Genomic DNA, 24743 nt, shown 5'->3' with positions numbered 1-24743 from the left:
GATTTATAGTGCAAGCTCACTGAGATAACATGACGCAGTTTAACATGAATACCCCACTCAAACACAGTATACTGACTCCGAGCCGACCAGTCCTTGTTTAGCCTCTTTTTGCCGGGCGCCAGACAGGGTAACAACAAGTACCATCTTTTAACGTCTTTAGGTATGACGCGGCCGGGAATCGAACCCCGGACCTTCCGCTCTCCGGGCGGACGCTCCACTACTAGACCACGGAGGCGGTCGTGTGGCACACGGCTTGTTTTGCACTGAGTTGATGCAGCAAAGAAAATTTCCTGGGAGGCCGCCAGCCTTTTGAGGCCAAGTGGTCAAGAGTACTAAACAATGCTTTTACGTCAGCTTCTAGTCGTGAACAGAAAACGTAAATGTATAAAGCGTACATAAAATTCTTACAAGGGACATAACTCAACATTACAGTAATGACACGTGAAACAAGCTTCATGTCAAAAGCAACAGCCGTGATTTTACTTTGCTGCTCAGAATATAAAATATTTACAAGGTCTTGTTTACAATCTTGGTAAATACTTATTTCGCAAAATTATATATTTTTTACATTACATCCTATACTGCAGGTCCCCTTTGTGGTAGCTTTATTTGTAAATTGTTCAAAGATCTTCTAAACATACAGACTTATTAAAAATGGGTTTGGGTTGTAAATTGGAATTTACATCATCATAACTACATAGGACTATTGGTGATGTTATTGAATCATGCCAGGACAATTAGTCTGCTTTAAATGGTACAAACTTATTTATTATCTCCCACATTTTGGGAGATCAAAACATAACAAACCAGCAGAAAATCAAAAATGTCGAAGCTCGGATTCCCAACTGTTTTTGCCAGTGTCCTCTAGCTTTCAAGCATTATATATCATTGATGAGTATAAAGGTTACAGTCTCCCAACAACTGTCTAATCCAATAGCTAACTAATCTAACGTGGCAGTGAATATGTATACTGTGTCGTCGACTATCCCCAAGTGCAGCTTTATTTGAGGCACATTTACAAAGTAATTTCTTAAAAAAACTTATTTGGAATGTTATCAAAATCTTGGATGTATGTACACCCTATATTTCAGACCCATATGATAGAACAGGAGAAATGTTTCCATCAAACAATTTTGTTGCTGGCTTGAAAGGAAAATGCCTATTTGGTCTTGACCAATTTCTTAATGGGAACAGGATCTTTGACTCTTGACTGGCTAATCTTTTTTACAGATAGTTGACCAAATAAGTCTAGCTGAAAACATTATACCCAGACGTTTGTCGACAAATAGACAATACCACAATTTCTGAAAACTATAAATTAATCTTAACCAGGTGAACTTGTAGTCCAAATGTGTTTGAAAACATTTCTAAAATTTTCAACTGGATTGTTTACTCTGTGCAAAATAGAACTTTGGACTCATATATTAAATCATTTACAACCACCCACACCCTCCACCTTTTTTCCAAATTTATTGTGAATGTTTTTTCGTTACTCGTTAATGTTGAATATTGAATATTAAGCTCCCTATTAATGGTGTGCGCCGATCTGTTTAAACATATTCATATTCTTCAAAGAAAGGTATATCTAACGTCTTAATACATATTAATTTTGTAGTTCGAGTAGAATCATCTTCCCGAGGCAAGTGAGTTAACTGACAATAAAAGTCCATTTTCCACCATTGCCGAAGTAGGCTGGTATTATGGAGTTACATTTTGGCTGGACTTACGAATCTATGCATAGTCCAATCAAAATCGTGCACCGAAATCGAAATCCGGTTCGTAGAGTGTCATGCAGATTTCGGTCGACTGCAGGATTTGCAAAACATGTGCACCGCTAACTCGTTGTCAACAGATATTTTCTAAATCTTTTCATGTTTTTAATCAAGGTGCTCACGTGATTTGATGCACTTCGCGATGTAAGACTCGTTTTATCACAATATAGATATTGATTATCGATCAGATCGTCTTGATTGGGCGCCACCGTTTTGTTTGAAACAAATGCAAGTGTTACGAGAGGTTGAATCTGATTGGTCAAGAGGAGAGGCAAAAAAAGGACATAACTCGTAATAGCCACTGGTGGCGCTACGATCGAGCCCAGGAATTCCAGCCTAGTTCGGCAAGGGTGGAAACTGGACTTTTAAAGTCAGTTAACTCTCTTGGCTCGCGAAGACGGGAGTAGAATAGGCAAGATTCATCTTCGGATTCCATGGCGCACTGGTATCCGCAACTTCACGTTTTACAAAAAGAGAACATACTGTATTCGACGTAATATGCGCCGAGGGCGCTCTCAAAATTAGAAAAAGGGGGTTCTTATTAGAATATTATTTAGGTGAAAAAAAAACAGAGTTGAAAGATAAATATCGCGGTTTATGCTGACAGCCTGAAATGTTTATGTACGACAGATATATTTTTCCAGAATTTAATTGCCCATAATTAAGGGTGCATATAACTCACGAATGCGTATTATTCGCGAAAACATAAGTCTTGTGTACATTGATCAATCGGAAGGGGTGCCAATTGGGATTGTTCATTTGCCAATATATTAGCAAATATCGCCGTGGGCGCTTATTAGAGCGGGGCGCTTATTACGTCGAATACGGTATTGGGAAATCACTGAATCTGAGCATTTTGAAAGGTGTCGTCAATATTCAAACTTATCTAACTAGAAATGATAAGTCTGGGCCAGTCATAACAGTGACTAAAACATTGGCAACGATCTTCGCCATCAGGGCACAGTGACACATATTCAGGAAAGCTAACCACAAAGTTCTCTTTAGTAGGCTGTAATAGCAAGCAGGGTATGCTTTGGCGTGGTCCTCAACGGAATTGTCATGGTGAGAATATACCCATATGGATTGGGTTCATATTTGATTATAATACATTTGCCGCACCTGTTTTTCTAGCAGTTCGCAGATGCACTTGTTCTTGTGTAATGTGCGATGCCTGTTTACAACACTCGTTTTAAATCCATCATCAAACAGAAGGTCATAATTTCTTCTGATGAAAGAGAGTATGAAGTGTTTTCCAGCTTTTCTTGTTTTATCCTGAAATTTAAAAAAAAATCATGAATAGTGAATGATTATGGTTTTACGCCGCTATTAGCAATATTCTAGCAATATCACAATGGGGAACAAGAGAGATGTGCTTCACATATTGTACCCATTTTGGGAGTTGATCCCGGGTCTTGGGCGTGAAGAGCGAAAACCTTAACTACTGGGCTACCCCATCGTGCCTGATTATATCATGATGACAAGCAACAGATGCTTAAGTTGCTGCCATGATGATGTACACAAGAATGAGGACAAGGGGAAGGCAGTATTGGCTGAGACCTTGGACCACAAGAAGGCCACAGTTAGCTCAAGGAGACTTTGAGAATCTGATGGCAGAGTTGGAGAGAAATAGTCGCGGTGATTTCGGGGTCTATCGCAGAATAGAGCCTGTCAACATCGGACATCTCTGGCTCTTCCACCTCATCAGGTATACGCCTCTTCTTTTGTTGAGATGTTGTTGGGTCTGGCTCAATTGTAGCAGACCTGTGCACCACAGCAATTGTCTCTATTGTCTCTTCTACAATTTCTTTTGTTTCCCTGCCTTTACGGACCATTGTGATGAATGGAAATAATTGAGTACTTATGACAACATGATGCTGTAATGCACAGAGAGGTCTTTTTATAGACGGTGACAAGTTGCAAACCCAACGGCGATTGATCGACACAAGGTCGCCACTAGGTTGCAAAGGGTCAACACCCTTGCGAAGATGAAAAAGATCGCCGCACAAGGGAAACCAATCTGCGATTAAAATTACACCACTTGGGGACTTCAAGGAGATCAATGAAACCTCCGAGCGACAAAATCGGTCGCGGACAGTGAGTGAGTTAAAATTTAACGTCACATCGGCAGCATCTCAGACATAGAGTGACTGGTCGCGGACAATCTTTTGTGCATGTTCAGAAGACTGGTTGCGAACGAATGGGTTTTGCGACCGCTCTGAAACCCCCAAAATCTCACTGCGATTCCATACATGACACACTTATTTTAGTTGGCATCACAGCCTCAGCATCAGTAGGGGGCACGGGTGGCCCATTCGTCTAAGGCGCCGCGATTCGCTGCGCAGAGTTGCGTCCCTTGGGCACGCCAGAAGCCTATGATTGTGGGTTCGAATCCCGGTTCGCCCCGATTATGTTTCTAGGTTTGTCAGCACCATACCCATGCTCGTGGGTTTCACCGAAGCGGTAAACGTCTGAGACCTGCATCACTTCGGGCTTTCCTCCCACATTAAGCTGACACACCGTGATATGACTGGAAAATTGTTAAAAGCAGCGTTAAACCCATCTCACTCACTCAGCATCGGTAAGTTACCTTTTACTCTTATATTCCTTTTAGAAACAGTTTCGATTTTCAAGAAACGGGCGCCGGTGTATTCTTTTCATTCAAGGCATTTCATACTTAATCTCCTAACATCTGTTCACCTGTTCGACCTAAAACCTATAGGCATTCGTCTATTCGTCTAAGGTATGCATTCGTCTATTTTCCTTGTATATACATGCATTTTAAAAGGGGTGATTAAGTTTTTTCAAATTAATCAGTCAGCTGAAGATTTTAATGTAATTATATTTACATCCATCTGGACCGCAACATTTAAATGTTATATGTTATATGAAAGTTGTATGTGTTTTACAATTCATGTATGTATCTTTAACATTTATCATGTTCACAATTTTGTTTCAATCAATACAACATTCTAAGGTATGCATTCTTGTTTACGTTTGTAAACAAACTTATAAATCAATCAAAGTAGCATCAGAGTATCAGCCAACTTCCATTCGAAATTTATCAGGGCCTCTGTAAAGCTTTCAAAGGTTTTAGGGGCCGTCGGGTAGCCTAGTGGTTAAAGCGTTCGCGTCACGCCGAAGACCCGGGTTCGAATCCCGAAATGGGTAAAATGTGTGAAGCCCATTTCTGGTGTCCCCCGCCGTGATATTGCTGGAATATTGCTAAAAGCGGCGTAAAACCATACTCACTCACTCACTTCAAAGGTTTTATTGGTAGACATGCGCAGGACAATTCCAAACTAGACGCATCAATGACAAAAATGATGTCCGATGCTATCCTTATTTTCTCTTGTACCATTATGTTTTTTTAGATGAACAATTGACTTGCCTTTGCATGTGTTTGTGACGGGAGCCACCGATGGGACAAGATACGCTCACCTGTTGGGCAGTGATTCATAAACAAAAGCTTATGATCTGGTCGGAATCGTACAATATACCGACTTTTCGTCGCTTCTGTTTCTATCTTTTTCATGTCACCATTCCTTACCTCTCTGTCTCTGTCTCTCTCTGGGAAAGTTTCACCAGCCTCACGTGCCCCGTAAATGATGTCACATATGTATTTCTGAGGAAAGATAACACGTGGGTTAGCAGTGAAGGATGGACGTGGTACCATGACAACTGTCACACATTACAACTGACGATACACATTACAAACGACAGCATACATTTACCATTGACTGTATACTTTACAGTTGACGTCACAGATTACAAATGTTGTAACATTACAACTGTCGTCACACATGACAACTAACGGCACACGTTACAACTGACATCGTACATGACAACTGACCCTTGGAGATCCGGGTTAGAATAGGTCTTCAGCAGCGCCGTAACAGGCGACTATGCTCGTCGCAAGAGGCGACTAAAGGGTTCGGGTGGTCAAGCTCGCTGACTTTGTTGGTGCATATCGTAGACCGATGCTCATGATGTCAATCACTGGATTGTCTGGTCCAGACTCGAATATTTACAGACCGCCGTCATATAGCTGGACCATCAGTCTACGCAATTGGGATACGATGACAAGCATCAACCAAGACCAGACCGCCCGATCCCATTAGTCGCCTCTTACGATAAGTATAGTCGCCTTTTATGGCAAGCATGGGTTGCTGAAGACCTATTCTACCCCGGGTCTTCACGGGTTCTATCATACTCACCATACATGGTTTTACGTCATAATACATGACCTTCAACTGACGAGAATGTTAAGGAAAGCCATAGTCAACCATATGAAGCTGATTTGAGAGTGGACCGTATCATTTAGTGTATATAATTTTCCATATTTTGAGCTCATACAATTAACATATCACACAAGTAGCTGCCAAAACATGACAAGCACAAGTTTGCGACAAGACATTAAGCATGATTTAAAATAACCTTTATCGGATTCTGGGCCTTTTTGTTTCCGAACATGAATGGGAAATACACTGAACAACAAAAGTACCTGTGACATTTAGATTTAATGCAAAGTTATGCTTTTTACCAAATCTGAAACAATTTCGGTTTGCAACAGATAAAAAAGACTCAAGTAAGTGTTCAAGTGGTTTAATTTGCCATACTGACTTCAGAAAATGCGTGATTTCATAAAAAAAACATGAACATGCCAAAATGTCAGTTTACAAATCAATAGCTGTAAAAATGGAACAGTTATCAATAGCAACCTCTGGTTGCGATGCAAGCAACACATCTTCGTCCAGTGGAAAGGGCCAGGCGTCGCACAAAGTCCTGTGGGATATCTGTCCATATCTGCTGGAGCATGTTTCGAAGTTCCTAGAGTGTCTGTGGAACACGTGGTTGACGTCGAAGGCGCGTATCCATCTCATCCCACATGTGCTCGATTGGTGAGAGATCGGGGGAGCGAGCCGGCCAGGGGATGACATTCACGTTGTTATGTTGAAGAGAATCCTCAACAAATCGAGCAATATGACGTCGAGCGTTGTCATGTTGAAAGATAATGCCTTGGCCACAATATTGAAAACCAAACTTTACTTGTTTGAAAAATACACTAAAATATTGGTGTCACAGGAACTTCTGTTGTTGAGTATATATTCTGATAACTAAACTGACTCATGACAGTTAATATTTTAACATGCCCACTTCTTATTACTGTATGGGACAGACCATTTGGTATTCTTGGGGAGGGGGTGGGGTTGGTACATTTCGAAGTATGTGACGACTCTTCTGCACATCAGAACACTTCAGCCTTCTGCATTACCCAGAGTGTCTGCTTTGTTCCTAGCGGCAAACCCGGGTACGCTCCCAAAGTCGGTCAACAGATTGGGAGGTACCAAACCTAGGGCACCGAGAACAATGGTTAGTCGGGCAACTTGGTACTTGGGATGCAAGCGTGACATTTCGTAAGCGAGGTCCGCATATTTGCCATGTGTTCTGAATCGTGTTCTGAAATTATCCATAACGCGTGGCATAACATAAATATGTAAATCAAAGTGTGAGTGCGGTCATTCACATTGAACTTATGATTATCACAATCCTGAGACAAGAATCCGCAACCATCAGAAAACATATTTTTCTCTAAAGGATACAGTTGGTGGTCCAAATAGCCGACAGCTTCCATAGTTGACAAGGATATTTGTTTTCAAAACATGTCCTAGAGTATATGCTTGCAGGCGAGCTTTCAATCTTTTTAACATCTGAAAAATAACCAAGCAAACATGCTCATGTGACAGCACGTCATGTGACATGACATTCCTTCAGAGCGGCGAAAGTAATCTCAATAACACACACCACGCACTCATGAACGATTGCGGGCGTGTGACAATAAAGGCGTGCGTCAACTCTGTCAGCAGCAATGCCGTACATTGTACATATACGAGGAGAGCAGTCGACTCAGATATTTGTTTGTTTGTTTTTTAACGCCGAGTTCAGAATATTCCAGCCATATGACGCTGGTCTGTAAATAATCGAGTATGGACCAGACAATCCAGTGATTGACATCATGGGGCATCGATCCACGCAATTGGGATAAGATGACATGCGCATGCATCAAACCAAGTCAGTGAGCCTGACCACCCGACCCCGTTAATCGCCTTATACGACAAGCATGGTTGCTGAAGACCTATTCTACCTCGGATCTTCACGGGTCCGACTCAGATGTCTAAGATATAGAGGTTGTGTTCGTCGGACATGCTGGTCAACTGTATCAGCATCATCTGCGTGTTTGGGGATTTCTCCAAAGTTGCACACGTCTCTAGCCGCGATATAAATATTTTATTGTTCAAATCTTATTTCACTTACTAATTTTATTGTAATAATTTATCGAAGTATCAACGATGGACAAGGGGAAACAAAGGAAGATATGGACATATTAGTAATAAATTTGTTCTGAGGTGAGGTGAAATGGGGTTTAACGTCGCGTCCAAGATTATTGCACTTATATAGCGACGTGCATGCACGTGTATGTGTGTTAGTGTGTCTGGCTGCTTGTACTAGTCCGGACTGATGCCGATTTATAGTGCTAGCCCACTGAGATACCATGCCGAAGTTTAACATGAATACCCCACTCAGACACAGTTCTGAAAGATGTGGTGGATTTGTGTGTATGTCTAACGCTGTAGTCTGCAATATTCCAGCTAGGTAACGGTGGCCTGTAAGTAATCGCGTCTGAACTGAGCAAACCAGTGATTCATATTACAAGGAGCGTTCCATGCCGTCAAGGTATGATGACAAGCACTGAACCAACCTTACCACCCGATCAATTTAGACGCCTTTTACGACAATCGGTGGGCTGCTTGTGACCTACACTAACATTGAATCCTAATGTCTCAAGCATGGTCGGTGGTTCGATCACCAGGATACCAGAAGACATTACAAATAGGTACTGGCTCAAAGTCAGTATACTGTCAGAGAGGGGTATCCGTGTTTAACTGCTGCATAGTATCTCAATCGGCTTGCATTAGTACGGCATAATCCCGGACGAGTACAAGCAGCACAATTGCGTGGATCGATGTCCACTATGCCAATCACTGGATTGTCTTGCCCATACTCGATTATTTACAGGCCGTCATACAGCGGGAAAGCAAACGAGATTAATATTCCAGAGGTTCCTAGAACGTTGTCAAGTAATAGTTTTTTAAAAAGTGACAGGCATTTACCTGCACATGTACACCACAGACCAAACCTACACTGACGTGTGGTGTACTTGTGCAGACCAAACCTACACTGACGGACCCGTGAAGATTCCGGGGTAGAATAGGTCTTCAGCAACCCATGCTTGCCGTAAAAGGTGACTATGCTTGTCGTAAAAGGCGACTAACGGGATCGGGTGGTCAGGCTCGCTGACTTGGTTGATGCATGTCATTGATCCCAATTGCGTGGATCGATCTCATGATATCAATCACTAGATTGTCTGGTCCAGACTCGAATATTTACAGACCGCCGTCATAGAGCTGGAATATTGCTGAGTGCGGCGTTAAACAACAAACCAAACCAAACCTACACTGACGACAGGCATTGCAGGAACCATGCCAATTATAATGTAATCGTTAAACATTCTCTATCTGTGACAAACTGCGACATTATATCTCAGTGGGCTAGCATTATAAAACCAACAGAACCCCATTTCACCATAGTATAAAAAAGTGATACGCACTTACCTGCACATGTGCAACATAAACCAAACCTGCTCCGAGGAGAGGTATCAGTACAACAGCCGCTAGAAGAAAGTCACCATTCACCATTTCCCTATCTGATGCTTCCACTATGCAGATAATTAGCAGCATCAGCAAAATGCAGAATGTTGTGCCGCAACAGCAAATGCCGCAACAGTGACGAAAGGAGTGGATGGTTGAATAGTACTTCATACAGGCAGAGGTGTTGGCAATATCCTTTGCTTCATAATATACTCGCTCAACGAACTGAAACAAACGCAAAGTGTATTGATATAGGACGAGCTTAAAACGGGCAGGATACATAAACGTGATATGAAATGGGAACGAGTTGTTTATGTTGTTTGTTTTTAGCGCCGCAATATTTCAGATATATTACGGCGGTCTGTTAATAATCGAATCTGGACCAGACAAGATTAAAATCATGAACATAGATAAACATAATTGGATATGATGACACGCATGAACTGCAAGCCAGACCACCCGTTGGTGTCCTCTTGTAAGTGGAAGTCGCTGAAGACCCAGATCCTCCCGGGGTAATACCGATTAGTAATTGAAGTCATCGATATTCTGGCTGTCAACGATATTCCGGCTGACATCGATATTGCAGCTGTCATTGATATTCGAGCTGACATCGATATTCCGGCTGACGTCGATATTCCAGCTGACATCGATATTGCAGCTGACATCGATATTGCAGCTGTCATTGATATTCGAGCTGACATCGATATTCCGGCTGACGTCGATATTCCAGCTGACGTCGATATTGCAGCTGTCATCAATATTGCAGCTGTCATTGATATTCGAGCTGACATCGATATTCCGGCTGACGTCGATATTCCAGCTGACATCGATATTGCAGCTGACATCGATATTGCAGCTGTCATTGATATTCGAGCTGACATCGATATTCCGGCTGACATCGATATTCCGGCTGACGTCGATATTCCAGCTGACATCGATATTGCAGCTGTCATCAATATTCGACCCGACATCGATATTCCGGCTGACATTGATATTCCGGCTGACATTGATATTGCAGCTGTCATCGATATTCCACCCGACATCGATATTCCGGCTGACATTGATATTCCGGCTGTCATCGATATTGCAGCAGAAATCGATATTCCGGCGGGTTGTACATATTCGAGTCTGGACCAGACTAATCAGTAGTAAACGAAGCAACGTAAACCAAATCACCCTAAGAACCAAAAGATATGCCGACACGTGAAGAATAAGTTCGGAAAGATTTCTACCCGTGGGGGATTCTGGGTTAGTATAGGCACCAAAGTTCCTATTGTTTGTTGTATGAGGCGTTTGTTGTATATATGCCTCCCTCTCTCTCTCTCTCTTTCTCTCTCTGTATATATATATATATATATATATATATATATATATATATATATATATATATATATATATATGCCTCTAGAATATGTATTCCAGGGGGGCTCAAGTCATACACGTTATGTTCTGCCTTGTATTTGGAAAATACTCGATTTAGTTTTATTCAATCAGTGGTATCAAATCGCTAGCTAATATGAAGCTAATATTTTTAGAATAGTACTTCTTTTACAGCCACTGTCAGTAGGAATACGTGTACAAAACTAATTATATGTATAAGTATAGGCTACAACATGCAAACGTCCGGTTACTACAGTATTCAAAGGATGTGATGCAATAAGTTCGTGTGAAGTATTAAAGTGTAAACAAACTGCTTGAACATAGAGAGCGCGCCATATTTTGTTTAAAGGTTGTTGTCGGTGATTCCGCAAATTCTGATCGACGATCCACTCAAAACCAACCAATGACGCTTCGATCAACATATTTGCTAACATCAAACAGTTAGCGTCCAGTTCCAAATTCAATTTAGCGAGGTTTAATCTACGGGGAACCTTGCTCTACATTGAAAACACAACGTGTTTATCTCCTAATTACCTTGCTTCCAAGTTGGCGAAGCTCGTACCGTTGGTGTTGGTCGAGATCCCGAAAAGACCAAGCAGATCCTCTGCAAGTGTATTTCAAATTTTTCTCTCCAAGTATTCTAGCAACAGTTCCATTAGTTGGTCCTTGAAAATTAACAAACGATGTCATGGATATTATATTTTATTATAGCTAAAATGGATAGAATTATCATTAAACCACCCGCACGTTATGAGAAATGAGCGGGCCACTGTAACTTGATAATGCCCTCATATTGCTTGACGACGGGCCATTAACAAGCCCGTTGTTAGGTGACGTCATAGGGTAGAGAAAATGACGTACCGTATTATTGTGACGTCATCTGGTTTATTCTATGACGTTTCCATATTTGTAAAATGTGGTCAGTGACATTCGCGTTGATTGCAGTAAATGTTTCAAAACCGATGTTGTTGTTTCTTTATATTTGATAAAATATTCCATCCATTTTAGCTATAATAACGGTAACGCTATTTTTCAGGTCATTATCATTTGCAGAAGCCCTCGGTCTTTTCAACAGTTAATGGAAGACCTCGGGCTTCTACAAATGATAATGCCCTGAAAAATAGCGTTACATTTTAATATTGCCGGTGCGAACCTTTTAATTCTAACTCTTATTTCGATCAAATCAAGATTTCGTTTGAAAACTTACAAAATACTCAACATATACTGCCCAGTCCACACTCTCACCTTTTTCGTTTTTACAGTATTTCATCAATTCAGGAACAAGATGATCAAATTCGCCTGGAAAAAAAGAGATTTAATGTACAAGAGACAAACGGTGACTGGTTAAACACACATTGTCAAATGGAATCGAAGCCTGGCTGGTTGGTTTGTCTGTTGTTTAACGCCGCACTCAGCAGTATTCCAGCTATATGACGGCGATCTGTAAATAATCGAGTCTGGACCAGACAATCCAGTGATTAATATCATGCACATCGATCAACGCAATTTGGATACGATGGCATGCATCAACCAAGTCAGCGAGCCTGACCACACGATCCCGTTAGTCGCCTCGGCGAAACCGCATTATCAGTGGTTCATATTTGGAAAGGGAGGTCACTCTAACTTCAAACGGGAGCTATCTCCGTTGTTTTCGTATTTGCAAGAAATGGCGTCACCCACGTTGTACGTTGTTAGTCCAGATATTAAATGCCCAGTCTATCCCTAAGGTAAAACGTATTCTTAATTAAATGTTTGAATGCATTATATATCTATGTTTCCATCCGTACATGTTCTAAGATTGGTTTAGTGCTGATAACCATTTTCTAAAATGTGGCCCACATCTTTCCCGTCATCTATGGTGTTCGAAACAAGTGGGCCCACATTTGTATTTCGCCTAGCTTCGTTAGATTGTTTCGTTAGTTCTGATAATCAATTCCTAAATGTGTGCAGACGTTCTTCCGTCATATTGATTGCACCAGGAGGGACCACATTTATTCATCGTGAAATTCTACTTAAATATTGACAATCATTTTCTCAAATGTGGGCCCACATTGTTCCCGTCATATGTGGTGATCGAAACAAGTGGGCCCACATTTGTATGTCGCCTAGTAGTAGACGTTCTTCCGTCATAGTGACTGCAACGGGAGGGACCACATTAAAAAATCGCCAAGCTTCATTAGCTTGGCTTACTTATAACCATTTTCTAAAATTAGGGCCCACATTGTTCCCGTCTTATAGTGATACCTCGGATCTTCACGGGTCCATAATCTAACTTGTCAGGGAAGCTACATGCCTATTGAGAGTCTATCAAAAGTACAGTTCAGCATACATGTACTGTAGCAGATTGCTCACTAAAATGTAAAGGTGCTTTAGCCTTAGACACATGTGTGATGTCTTTGCAATATCGACATGGACGAATGATATTCCGGAATTGGAAGTCCATGACTCCCTCACATTATTTTTCACACACATATGTATTTTGTGTATGTATCATTGTGATATTCCAAACGGAATCAAGGCCTGGTTTCAGAATAAGAGCAGGGGGCACGGGTGGCCCAGTTGTCTAAGGCGCCGCGGTTCGCTGACCAGAGTTGCGTCCCTTGGGCACGCCAGAAACATATGATTGAGGGTTCAAATTCCGTTTCGCCCCGATTATGTTTAAACGTCTGAGACCTGCATCACTTCGGGCTTTCCTCCCACATTAAGCTGACACGCCGCGATATAACTGGAATAATGTTAAAAGCGGCGTTAAACCCAACTCACTTAATCATTAAGAATAAGAGCATTAACGTGATTTAAATATCAATACATAGTTGAAACCAAAATATCATTGAACTTTTAACCTATATATCACAAAGATTCACTTTAACCAGCTCTATTCCTAAAAATGGGCTACAATTCTAAGATATGTACTCATTAATCCCTGTGTGGAACCATACCACAAAGACCTCCCGTAATGTGTTTATCAATAGTTGTACGATGTATGCCAATTTGAGGATTCCAGGGTAGAATTCAACGTGAGTACCCCTTGAAAATCGAAAAGACGACCAAGAACGAATCAGATGTCTACAATGTCGCGTGATCCACTGCATTTGTGTCTGATCCCGTAAGATGTCATGCTGTCACCCAGTGGTCGGCCTGACAAAGATCCCATTGTCTGTGTACATGAATGCGCGATACATAGCTGAGATACCACGGTACGAAACATTCCTTGGCCCCGTTCCACAAATAGTAGGGAGGTTAAGGCGAAAATTATGCAGTTTGGGTTAAAAGCACCAAACTTGGCACACATACATTGAACCATTCTGAACATTTTTGGGCGCTGCATATTAGATTTGAATTATATACAACCTTATTTCCATTAATTTTGGACGAAGTACTAACAATGACAAAATAGTTGCGATAAATTGAATATAAAAGACATGATAAGAGATTGTAACCATTTTGGCGTCCATCTTGGATTTTCTACCACCAGGTGGCGCTGCTGAGGTGGATCCATATCCAGAAATGTTCGAAATGGTTCAGTGTATAAGTGTGCCAAGTTTGGTGCTTTTAACCCAAAGTGCATAATTTTGACAAAAATCCAGCCTTAACCGCCCCACTAAAAGCGATCGTGGAGCAAAGGTGATCGTATCTACCATACTTTAATACAAACTTACGACTGTCGTAGCGCTATGATCGCTATTTTGAACGGGGCCCTGCACTCAGTTCTATTGGCAATATTGGAGCATTTTGCTTCTCAATCAGTTTATTACCCAATAAAGCCACCAATGATCATACAATAATGCGATAGATATAATTAATCAACATGATAGGAACAATAATGTGGTTGCAAGGTTTCATAACGTGGCAATTTGTAAATGTACAATAAAGCGTAATTTATCGTTTTAACATTTGTAGACAAGTTTGGCAACATTTTATATTCGAGTGGTCTGTACAATAACAATGGACGTACATAAATTACAACGCCAATGTGCGCGAGGTATATTACACAAACGACCAGTTTCAATTGGGAGATTATGGTACAATGGCCATAACTTAAGAACTGGAAAATGAATATATTTTAGTAGATTAAAGATGGCTTTCCAATTAGTTAAAACTTTGCTTACGTGAAATATTTACAAAATAATCCTTTTGGTCTTATTAGTACGTCTTCTCCCCACTTAAATAAATGATTACTCCTCTACCTATGATGAAGAAGTGGAGCACAGTGATGGGTTTTGAAATGTTTCTGAGAGGCATGTATTATCAGGCACATTTTTAATAAAATGTATCCATGGCGATTGTTTGTCACGTGAAATTTATTTGAAAGCATTGTCTGAAGAAATGGTGATAATTGAACTTGGTTATCACTTCAATTTAGTTAATGCCAAAATGATATACGTTTGTACGTAATTAGTTTCCTACCAATTTCATTATATATTACAAAAAGGCGTTGAATTTTCTTAGATCGATCAAGAATTTCGGAATTTTAGATATATAGTTTCTATTATGTTCAGGTTTTAAAATCCCCTTATTACAGAGTTATACATTAATATGGGTGCTACCATTACATCGAAAGTTGAGAGTAATTTCGAGATCATTTCAACAATTATTTGTTTTAGTTGCATTTTCCCGCCAATGTTTTATTCCAACACACACACACACACACACATACACACACACACACACACACACACACACACACACACACACACACACACACACTCATATATATATATATATACTAGTACTAGTAATTATATACAACTTTTAATATCTTTTTCAAAAGCGGAAGGGCAGTTTTGGTTTGTGAGGAAATACAACTACGTTCGTTTTGGAGACATTAACATTTAATTTTCGCCGAGTCCAGTATTTGGAACAGTCCCGGAAGAGATTTGTGTTTTTCGTGTGAGGTATTGAAGGTAAAATTGAAATATGTTTAATACATACGTGTGTCTTCGTCAAAGCATCGCCGAATTTTGAATGCATAGTCCTCTCCGGCAGGCACATCAATATAATTCAGGGTCTTCAGAATGCCTGGAAAGTCGCACTGGCTTAACATTACAGGAATTATCTGATTTTCCTTATTCTCAACAGAAATGCCAAACGCAAAATTCCGTTCATATTCGCACCATCGGCTTCCCATGGAAGCAGGAGACAGAATGAAGACAACCTTCACAGAAGACACGATTCCACTCTGTATCAAGGATCCAACATCATGGCCGGGGGTAAAGTCTCGTTTTGGCCAAAGGCATTTCAAGCCAAAGTCTCGCTCCATGGTGTTGACCAGTTGCTCTGCCCATTCCGCTTCTTCCGGAGGATCATTACTATAGGAAATGAAAAGATGGTGCGTTTTTCCATTTGGAAGTGGGGGAATGTCCAGATTCAGGGTGTTCCTTTGGAACGTTTCTTCCTCCCTAGCAGCTCTCTCAGCCTCCATGCGGCGTTGTGCTAGCTCAAAGTCTTCTTCCTCATCTTCTTCCAACTGGATAAGGGTATCGCGATCACTCCAGGTAGCCATTGTTTATTTCTCCAATATCTGCAAGAATCAATGTATATTTTTCAAATAAAACGTGTTTAGAGGACACTTGCACTGCGTATGAAAACATAGCTATTCGCTCTGTATCTCCACCTGTTGTTATTTCCTCTGGAATATTATATTAGGTCACACAGGGCAAATATGGATAAGCAAAAAAAATAAGCAATAGAAGAATCTACTAAACAGACACCCTCACAGCACGTTCGTTGAATTATACAATGGTGTATGTTTAACGTCATCCTGACTGCCATGGCACTTTTGGCAGCTGCAGCAGTACAGAAAGGTCAAAAGGTGAAGCTATGGCAAATTTCACAACACAAGTCAAAATATACCGTGTTAGCTACATCACATCATTATTGTATGTGAAATAAGATAATGAAATATGAAGAACTGACTGAGCACCTGGGTGAAAATTGCATTTTTCAATGTCAGTCCAACAAGTAAAAAAACAGACGGAAAAATAAACTTAACTTAACGAATATTTAACATACGTCTATGAGATGAACATATTTGAAGACATACCTTTGCAGGTCAACCTCTAGCAACATAACACAAGAATATACGACTCATGTGGTATAGCCGCAATCTGAAATAGAGCAACCGGCTCTTGAGATGAGGCGAAATGGGGTTTAACGTCGCGTCCAAGATTATTGCACTTATATAGCGACGTGCATGCACGTGTGTGTATGTGTGTGTGTGTGTGTGTGTGTGTGTGTGTGTGTGTGTGTGTGTGTGTGTGTGTGTGTGTGTGTGTGTGTGTGTCTGCTTGTACTAGTGATGACTGATGCCGATTTATAGTGCTAGCTCACTGAGATACCATGCCGCAGTTTAACATGAATACCCCACTCAGACACAGTATACTGACTCCGAGCCGACCAGTCCTTGTTTTAGCCCCTAATGCCGAGCGCCAGACAGGGTAACAACAAGTACCATCGTTTAACGTCTTTTGGTATGACGCTGCCGGGGATCGAACCCCGGACGCCCTACCACTAGACGACGGAGGCGGTTCAACAAGCTCTTGAAATTAACGGCATTCTAAGAGATCATATCAGAGCGACTTCAAGCTATCGGTACCGTGTAACAAACTAACGGAAACAGGTAACTGTGCTTCATAAAGTTTAAGAAACAAATTTATTCTGAAATTAAATAATGCATCTTTCAGTACATATTCATGATATCTTCTCGACTTTAAAGTCATGATTCACAATTTGCATGTTAATGCAAGGCGCACCATTTCGATTTTGTTCGGAGCATGACACAGACAGAGGCGGTTCTTTTTAATGTGAACAGCACACAATGATTGTTTAGCTATCAGGTGCTCATTTTGTTTTACCGTAATTCGAGATGTTATCTAGAGCAGAGCAGCACTCACGACTTGTCAGGGGACGTCCGTTCACACGTGACGTCCGTCAGCAAGAGAGAGAGAGAGAGAGAGAGAGAGAGAGAGAGAGAGAGAGAGAGAGAGAGAGATGATGATGATGATGATGATATAGATGAGGTGATGTAGCATAGTATTGCCCCGAGGGATCGGTTCCCGACGAATTTATCTCACCGACATTCATTCATACGTATTCAGTATAGATCTCCGAAGTTTCAACGAGTAAACCGCTTTGATTAAATTATTTTGACAGATAGCAGAGGACGCAAACTTCCCTTTCACCCAATTCAATCGGATAAACATCGGTTCCTTTCATTCAATGATTCTTATGCGAGTTAAGCAAGTTACCTATAGTGTGATCCGACAGATGTCGCAGCGGATTAAGGCATGCCAGTTGTGAATGGGTCTGCGCTACATGCGCGGGCTACTTGGAACAAAATCACTGCTACTTAACTACGTGTTGTGAAAATGTTTACAAGACACCGGATATAAACAAACCACGATGTCGCGCATAGGTAGGGGGCAAAATAGAGCACTTCCGCTGGGAGCAAAACTACATCACGATAAAGTTGGTGGTGCTTTCTGTGTTGAAAAGACATGATGATAGTCTCGGTCGGTCCGCTGTTAGAATGAAGCCCACCCTGCCACATAATGACGCGATTGAGCCACTGCGTAGATTGAAGACTGTTCCGAGAAACCGGGTTATGTTCCACGAAAGGTTTATTAATAGATCTGGGAAATCCATGCATTTCTCTATCGCCAATTACGAAACCCCAATATGTGGCTAACAATCAAATATGAATCGATGAGGGCTGTCGCTTTACCCCAGCCACTGTCTGGGACAAATATGAGGTAGCCTACGCCAGTCTACGAAGCCTCTCTATTCCCCTCGGTATATATTTACTGTGACTCGGACAGGGTTTGTGTCTCATCACACCACGGCCTGGGGTGTTGTCAGCTGCAGGACGTCGGCCGCGTGTCACAGTCATTGTGCAATAGAAGGGCTATTACTGCATGCTTAAGGAATACAAAGCACAATTCACATACCTTGTTACTGTGTGGGGTTAAGCTGGGCAAGGGACGGATACTGACGCGACCAACGGCGACACTGCATTCTGACTCAGCTTCCGGACAACACTGTCAAGGACGGGTTTTTCCTACTTTCTCATTCGTTTTCATTTCACACACTGGATTCAAAGTGTGTCCGTGTTCTCAAATGCTGATCCAACATAAGGTAGGTGTTGCATGGACTAATGTTCGTCAGCTGTAGATATGTTTGAGCTTAAATGCTAAAGCCAGGTTGTGAAACCAGGTATATGGACATTAGTTTGTAGTGGACTGTTGATAAACGAACAGTTTGCAGGCAGTAAGCTGTGGCGTTCGACCCGTGGCCATTACCATAGTACATTGAACTATGAACATACCAAAGAGAGGTTTGCTTTAGAGACAGTGTATGTTAATGTATTTGATTTATTTGAAATAAATGACACTTACACTCACTAGTTAACCGGGATGTGTGTGTGTGTGTGTGTGTGTGTGTGTGTGTGTGTGTAAAAAGAAATAATATTTTTCACAAAAATCCATTGTCACATGATACGTGTTCCTAAGACCCAAACATCATGAGGAGGGGGTCACAATGTGTAGCCTGGCTGATAAATATTTATATAGACAAAGCAATATGTTATACGTGTTTACTTTGATTAAATTTAAGAGCCATCTGCTACAAAATAACATGTAGCAATCAAATCATTATATTCTACTTCTATCCAACCCGTGAAGATTCCGGGGTAGAATAGGTCTTCAGCCACCCATGCTTGCCGTAAAAGGTGACTATGCTTGTCGTAAAAGGCGACTAACGGGATCAGGTGGTCAGGCTCGCTGATTTGGTTGATGCATGTCATCGATAAAAAAAAGGATCGATGCTCGTGATATTAACCACTGGATTGTCTGGTCCAGACTCGATTATTTAAAGACCGCAGTCATATAGCTGGAATATTGCTGAGTGCGGCGTTAAACAACAAACCAACCAACCACATCCACTTCCATCTATTCATTTTTATAATATAAGATAATGAAATAAAGGAAAATAAGTGATTGCATACACGATTTGCAATCGTAATGAGTTCAACAAGTTTAACAGATATGTAACATGTGATTTTAAATGATACAACTGTCATACGAAGAGACACAGGGTGTATGCTTGATCTGTCAAATTCAAAATCAATTATCGTTTTTTTCAGACAGCAGCACCTGGATGCAGCCTTGCCACTCCATTGAACCATTTGTAAAGATGATCTTTATTTTGAAATTGTGTATCCTGTTGTACGGTTGCGTTGTAGTGGGTGCATACTATTGTCCCCCAAACGCTCCTCTGGTCATTGGAACCGGTCCTTGGGAAAGGTGTATTAGTACACAGGATTGTCTACGTAGATCGTTTGTGATGTATGGGAAGACATGCGTGCATTCCTGTCCCCCCGGGACGCTTTACCAACAGGACACTTCCACATGCTACAACACGTGTCCGGCACATACGATCATGGTAGGATCGCGTTGCTTGAATGGGACATACTGTGTGTCCCATAACAACCAGGTCCTGTTTAATGGCACCTGTGTGCCGTCCTGTCCTTCCTCCATGCCTTCCAAGACAAATGGGACTTGTTGTAAGGCATGCCCAGTTGATACTGTTGTGAACGGGTCCGATTGTGTGTCTCAGTCAGACTGTATCGAGAGGGGATATTTCATAGACAACACGACATGCGTTAAAGTTTGTCCTCCTGACAAGCAGTCTATCCTACAAGGTGTCTGTCATTCTTCATGTCCACCTGACAAATCTGTCACGGTAAATGGAAACCAGTGTCTTTCAAAACAGGAGTGTACTGGCAAGCTGGGTCAATTCATATACAACAATACTTGTGTTCCTGTTTGTCCAGCTGCAGCTATGTTGAGTGACCAGGGTTGGTGCAAAACACTGTGTCCGACTGGGAAATGTGTTCTTGGGACTGAATGCATCTGGGTCAAGGAATGTGTCCGCCGAAATATGGTTAGTTTCCGAAATGAATGTATTGCCACCTGCCCTGCTGAAGCTCCGTATGCAGTAGATAGCATCTGTTACTCGACATGTCCTCCTAACACTGTGTTGAATGATGAAACATGCATAGGTTTGCAAAAATGCACAAATGTGTATCACCTTTATAAAGTCATCTTCAACAATACCTGTGTTGATGCCTGTCCACAAGCTGCACCTTTAAACCATCACGGAATGTGTGTAACAATTTGTCCAGATGAAACTGTAATCGCTGACATGCAGTGTGTTGACGCCTCTATGTGTTTAGACAACAGTAGGTTTATTTTCAACAGAACATGTGTATCTGATTGTCCTAATGCAGTGCCCTACATAGCCAATGGCCTCTGCCAGCCTTCCTGTCCAGAAGATTTTGTTGTAACTGCCCCAGAGAAATTCCAATGCATTGGCGAATCCGAATGTATAAAGATGAAGAAAATGGTGTCTGACGGAACGTGTGCAACAGCATGTCCAAAAGAATCCTCATACATCAGGTCCTTCCACTGCTACCAAACGTGCCCACAGGAAACTGTTGGTTTGCCTGATATGAACTGTGTAAGTTATCAAGAGTGCAAGGGGCAAGGGATGTTTGTTCATGAATCCAAATGTCTTCATGACTGTCCATCAACGTTTAAGTATAAATTACACAACACATGCATCTTGGAATGTCCTTCAAACACAAGCGTATTCCCAGACAACAAATGTGTTTCTATATCCGACTGCTCGACGATAACAGACGCAGTCAAATACAATGGATCATGTTTGCCACATTGTCCTCCTCATGTCCCATATAAACATTCCGGAAACTGTCAGTCGCAATGTCCGTCAGGGTTTTTCGCGAAAGGTTTTGACTGCCTAGACAATTACCAGTGCGAAAATGTCTTATACAACGGATCGTGCTTATCATCTTGCCCCCAAGAGGCACCAAACAGAAAGGACAGAAACTGTTACGCTATTTGTCCATCAGACACCTACATTTATCAGGAAAAATGCATTTATCAATATGATTGTCGGGAGAAGATGTTCTACATCGCCGGTGGTAGTTGTGTGTCAACGTGCCCACCTGGTAGTGCAGGTTTCATAGATTACGTATGTCACCCCTTGATATATGTGTATGGCGCAATTAAGGTTACGATATTTCTGATGTTGACGGTGCTGATGTGTCTGTTCTTCATGGTTTATAATCCTAAGAAATCAAGGGAAATGAATGCACCACAAAAGCCTCAAAGAGAACATGTAAGTACAAATAGCGTTTTCAAGTTCCTCTCAGATAGATTGACGTGTATATTGTATGTAAAGTAAGTGTGCTGTTTGTATAAGATATGAGATGTTGACTCCATATACGAACCAAGAGACCTAGAACTGACTAAATATAATATCCAGGTGCAAAGAGGTGAGGTGAAATGGGGTTTAACGTCGCGTCCAAGATTATTGCACTTATATAGCGACGTGCATGTACGTGTGTGTGTTTGTGTGGCTGCTTGTACTAGTCCGGACTGATGCCGATTTATAGTGCTAGCTCACTGAGATACCATGCCGCAGTTTAACATGAATACCCCACTCAGACACAGTATACTGACTCCCAGCCGACCAGTCCTTGTTTTAGCCCCTAATGCTGAGCGCCAGACAGGGTAACAACAAGTACCATCTTTTATCGTCTTTTGGTATGACGCGGCTGGGAGGTGCAAAGAAAAAGATCCAAGTGATACCTCGAACATCCAACCTCCGTTAGCAAGCGACCTGTGAAGATTCCGGGGTAGAATAGGTCTTCAGCAACCCATGCTTGCCGTAAAAGGTGACTATGCTTGTCGTAAAAGGCGACTAACGGGATCAGGTGGTCAGGCTCCCTGACTTGGTTGATGCATGTCATCGATCCCAATTGCGTGGATCGATGCTCATGATATTAATCACTGGATTGTCTGGTCCAGACTCGATTATTTACAGACCGCCGTCATAGAGCTGGAATATTGCTGAGTGCGGCGTTAGACAACAAACCAACCAACCAACCGTTAGCCAGCTCTTATTAACATGGGATTGTGGAGATTCCTCTGACAGATGTACATTTGTGAAACTCATTATAGTTTTCATACGATATATATATTGTCTTGCTGCTTGCACTTGTGCAAAATGAACGCATGTGTCTTATATGATATATGAGTTATACATCATGTGAATATATGTGTCAAACTTGGGTTTCATATGTGTGTACACACCACACATGTACGTTCATTGTACACTGGCCGTCACTCAATGTTGGTTCAGGGCGCCCTGGGGTAACCGTGTGGTTAAAGCGTTCGCTCGTCAGGCCGAAGACTCGGGTTTAAATTCCCCACATATGTACAATATATAAAGCCCATTTCTGGTGTCCTTCGCCGTGCTATTGCTGGAACACTGCTGAAAGTGGCGTAAAATCATACTCACTCAATCAGTCACTGTGAAGCTTCATATGAACTCATACAAAGTGAATCCCAATTGTGAAATATGCGTCATGCATGTTATGTACATACGAGGGGCGTTCAATAAGTTTTGCAACTTCAATATAAGACCAAGTCGCAGAATATCTTTTGCACTTTTATTTTTCAATATAATCTCCATTCACCTCAATACACTTATTCCATTTGTCCTTCAAGCTTTCAGTACCACTTTTATAGAAATCCGCAGATTGGCCCTCTAACCACGCATCTGTGGCAGCCTTTATGTCCTCGTCATCCTGGAATTGTCTTCCACGTGGGGCAGATTTCATTTGCCGGAACAGGAAATAGTCACTGGGGGGCTAAGTCTGGGTTCGAACAGTTAAATCACCCACCCTACAGCCCAGACTATAAAAGTGCAAAAGATATTCTACGACTTGGGCTCATATTGAAGTTGCAAAACTTATTGAACGCCCCTCGTATATGTTGTACATCTGATGTATAATTGTAAAATTTTGAAGTTGTGTCAATCTACATTTATCATTACAGCTTACTTGTGGAGAGTGTGAAATGCTGGAGTACGTGACATTTGACAATATCACTAGACAACAGCAGGACAACGCTGAACTACTGGAGGAAGAAAACATGGAGGTTAGTTCAGATGAAGAGCTGCTCCCATTGCAAGAACAGCGAAATGCTGCTACCCAGAATGCAACAGCCTTGAGTCACAATGGAGACATCCTTGGCTTTGCGAACTGTTTCAATAAAGTGATAATCCATCCACGAAGAGACCACGACGATGTGCCGTTGTTACAAGTAACATCAGAAGACGAACCTTTGATCCAGCACAATGATGATGATTTCTTATTTGGTGATGGATTAAATTGAATTGATGAGAAGGTTAAAAGTCGAACTAACCAGACGGGACATGACATCTATATGCCTTGAAAAACTTAATTACTGTTATTTATAAGATGCTTATCCTCATTGTTAATCCCCATTTTAGTGTTCATCGACCGTCTGCCATCCTGAACGAGATGTGCAAGTATGTCACTGATGAATTACTGTTTATATTTATATTTATTACTCAGTAAATGTCAGGTGACCTTGGCTATATAAGCCTTGGTCCAGAGAGATTGAAAAAAGAAGAAAGAAAGATCTTACCCTTAGCCTAGCTAGGGTTAGGCTGGGTGCTCCGGGGCACCTAGACAACAACCACTACCACTATGTGCTGACCTGGCAAATAGTGTTTTTTGTATGTATATATCTACATGTATAAAGTAAAACTGTATATACCGCAAGCCATCGTCTCAAAGTTGTCACTTCCTACTGAGAACCATACTCCCGCCCCTTGCATGTACGATTATGCAAATTATTCATTAATGAACGTCAGACCACACGCGTTGTTATTACTAAACATTTCCATGAACAGGTCATTTTCCAACTTTGGGTGCCGTCCCAATATTACAGTTTCGGGGTAATCTCCCTTGGAACTGATTCCCATTACAGGATAA

General features: G+C 41.5%; 2 protein-coding genes across 2 annotated transcripts; one reads left to right on the top strand and one right to left on the bottom strand.

The window, feature by feature from the left end:
- Positions 1-318: 318 nt before the first annotated feature.
- Positions 319-18887, bottom strand: LOC139456537 (uncharacterized). The gene is made up of 9 exons (XM_071238306.1): positions 18805-18887; positions 15791-16379; positions 12104-12157; positions 11393-11523; positions 9443-9703; positions 7373-7480; positions 5987-6022; positions 5320-5394; positions 319-3044 (listed from the first exon to the last, which is right to left on the bottom strand). Exons 2-9 carry the CDS (start codon positions 16359-16361, stop codon positions 2862-2864), a joined length of 1419 nt encoding a protein of 472 aa, XP_071094407.1. The 5' UTR covers positions 16362-16379; positions 18805-18887; the 3' UTR covers positions 319-2861.
- Positions 18814-24448, top strand: LOC139456536 (proprotein convertase subtilisin/kexin type 5-like). The gene is made up of 3 exons (XM_071238305.1): positions 18814-18991; positions 19998-22054; positions 23779-24448. Exons 2-3 carry the CDS (start codon positions 20012-20014, stop codon positions 24115-24117), a joined length of 2382 nt encoding a protein of 793 aa, XP_071094406.1. The 5' UTR covers positions 18814-18991; positions 19998-20011; the 3' UTR covers positions 24118-24448.
- The last annotated feature ends 295 nt before the right edge of the window (positions 24449-24743 follow it).

Source organism: Haliotis cracherodii, unplaced genomic scaffold (assembly GCF_022045235.1).
Source record: "Haliotis cracherodii isolate W230 unplaced genomic scaffold, xgHalCrac1.p SCAF_11, whole genome shotgun sequence".
NCBI classification, from domain to species: Eukaryota; Metazoa; Mollusca; class Gastropoda; order Lepetellida; family Haliotidae; genus Haliotis; species Haliotis cracherodii.
This window is presented reverse-complemented; position numbering and strand designations above follow the sequence as displayed.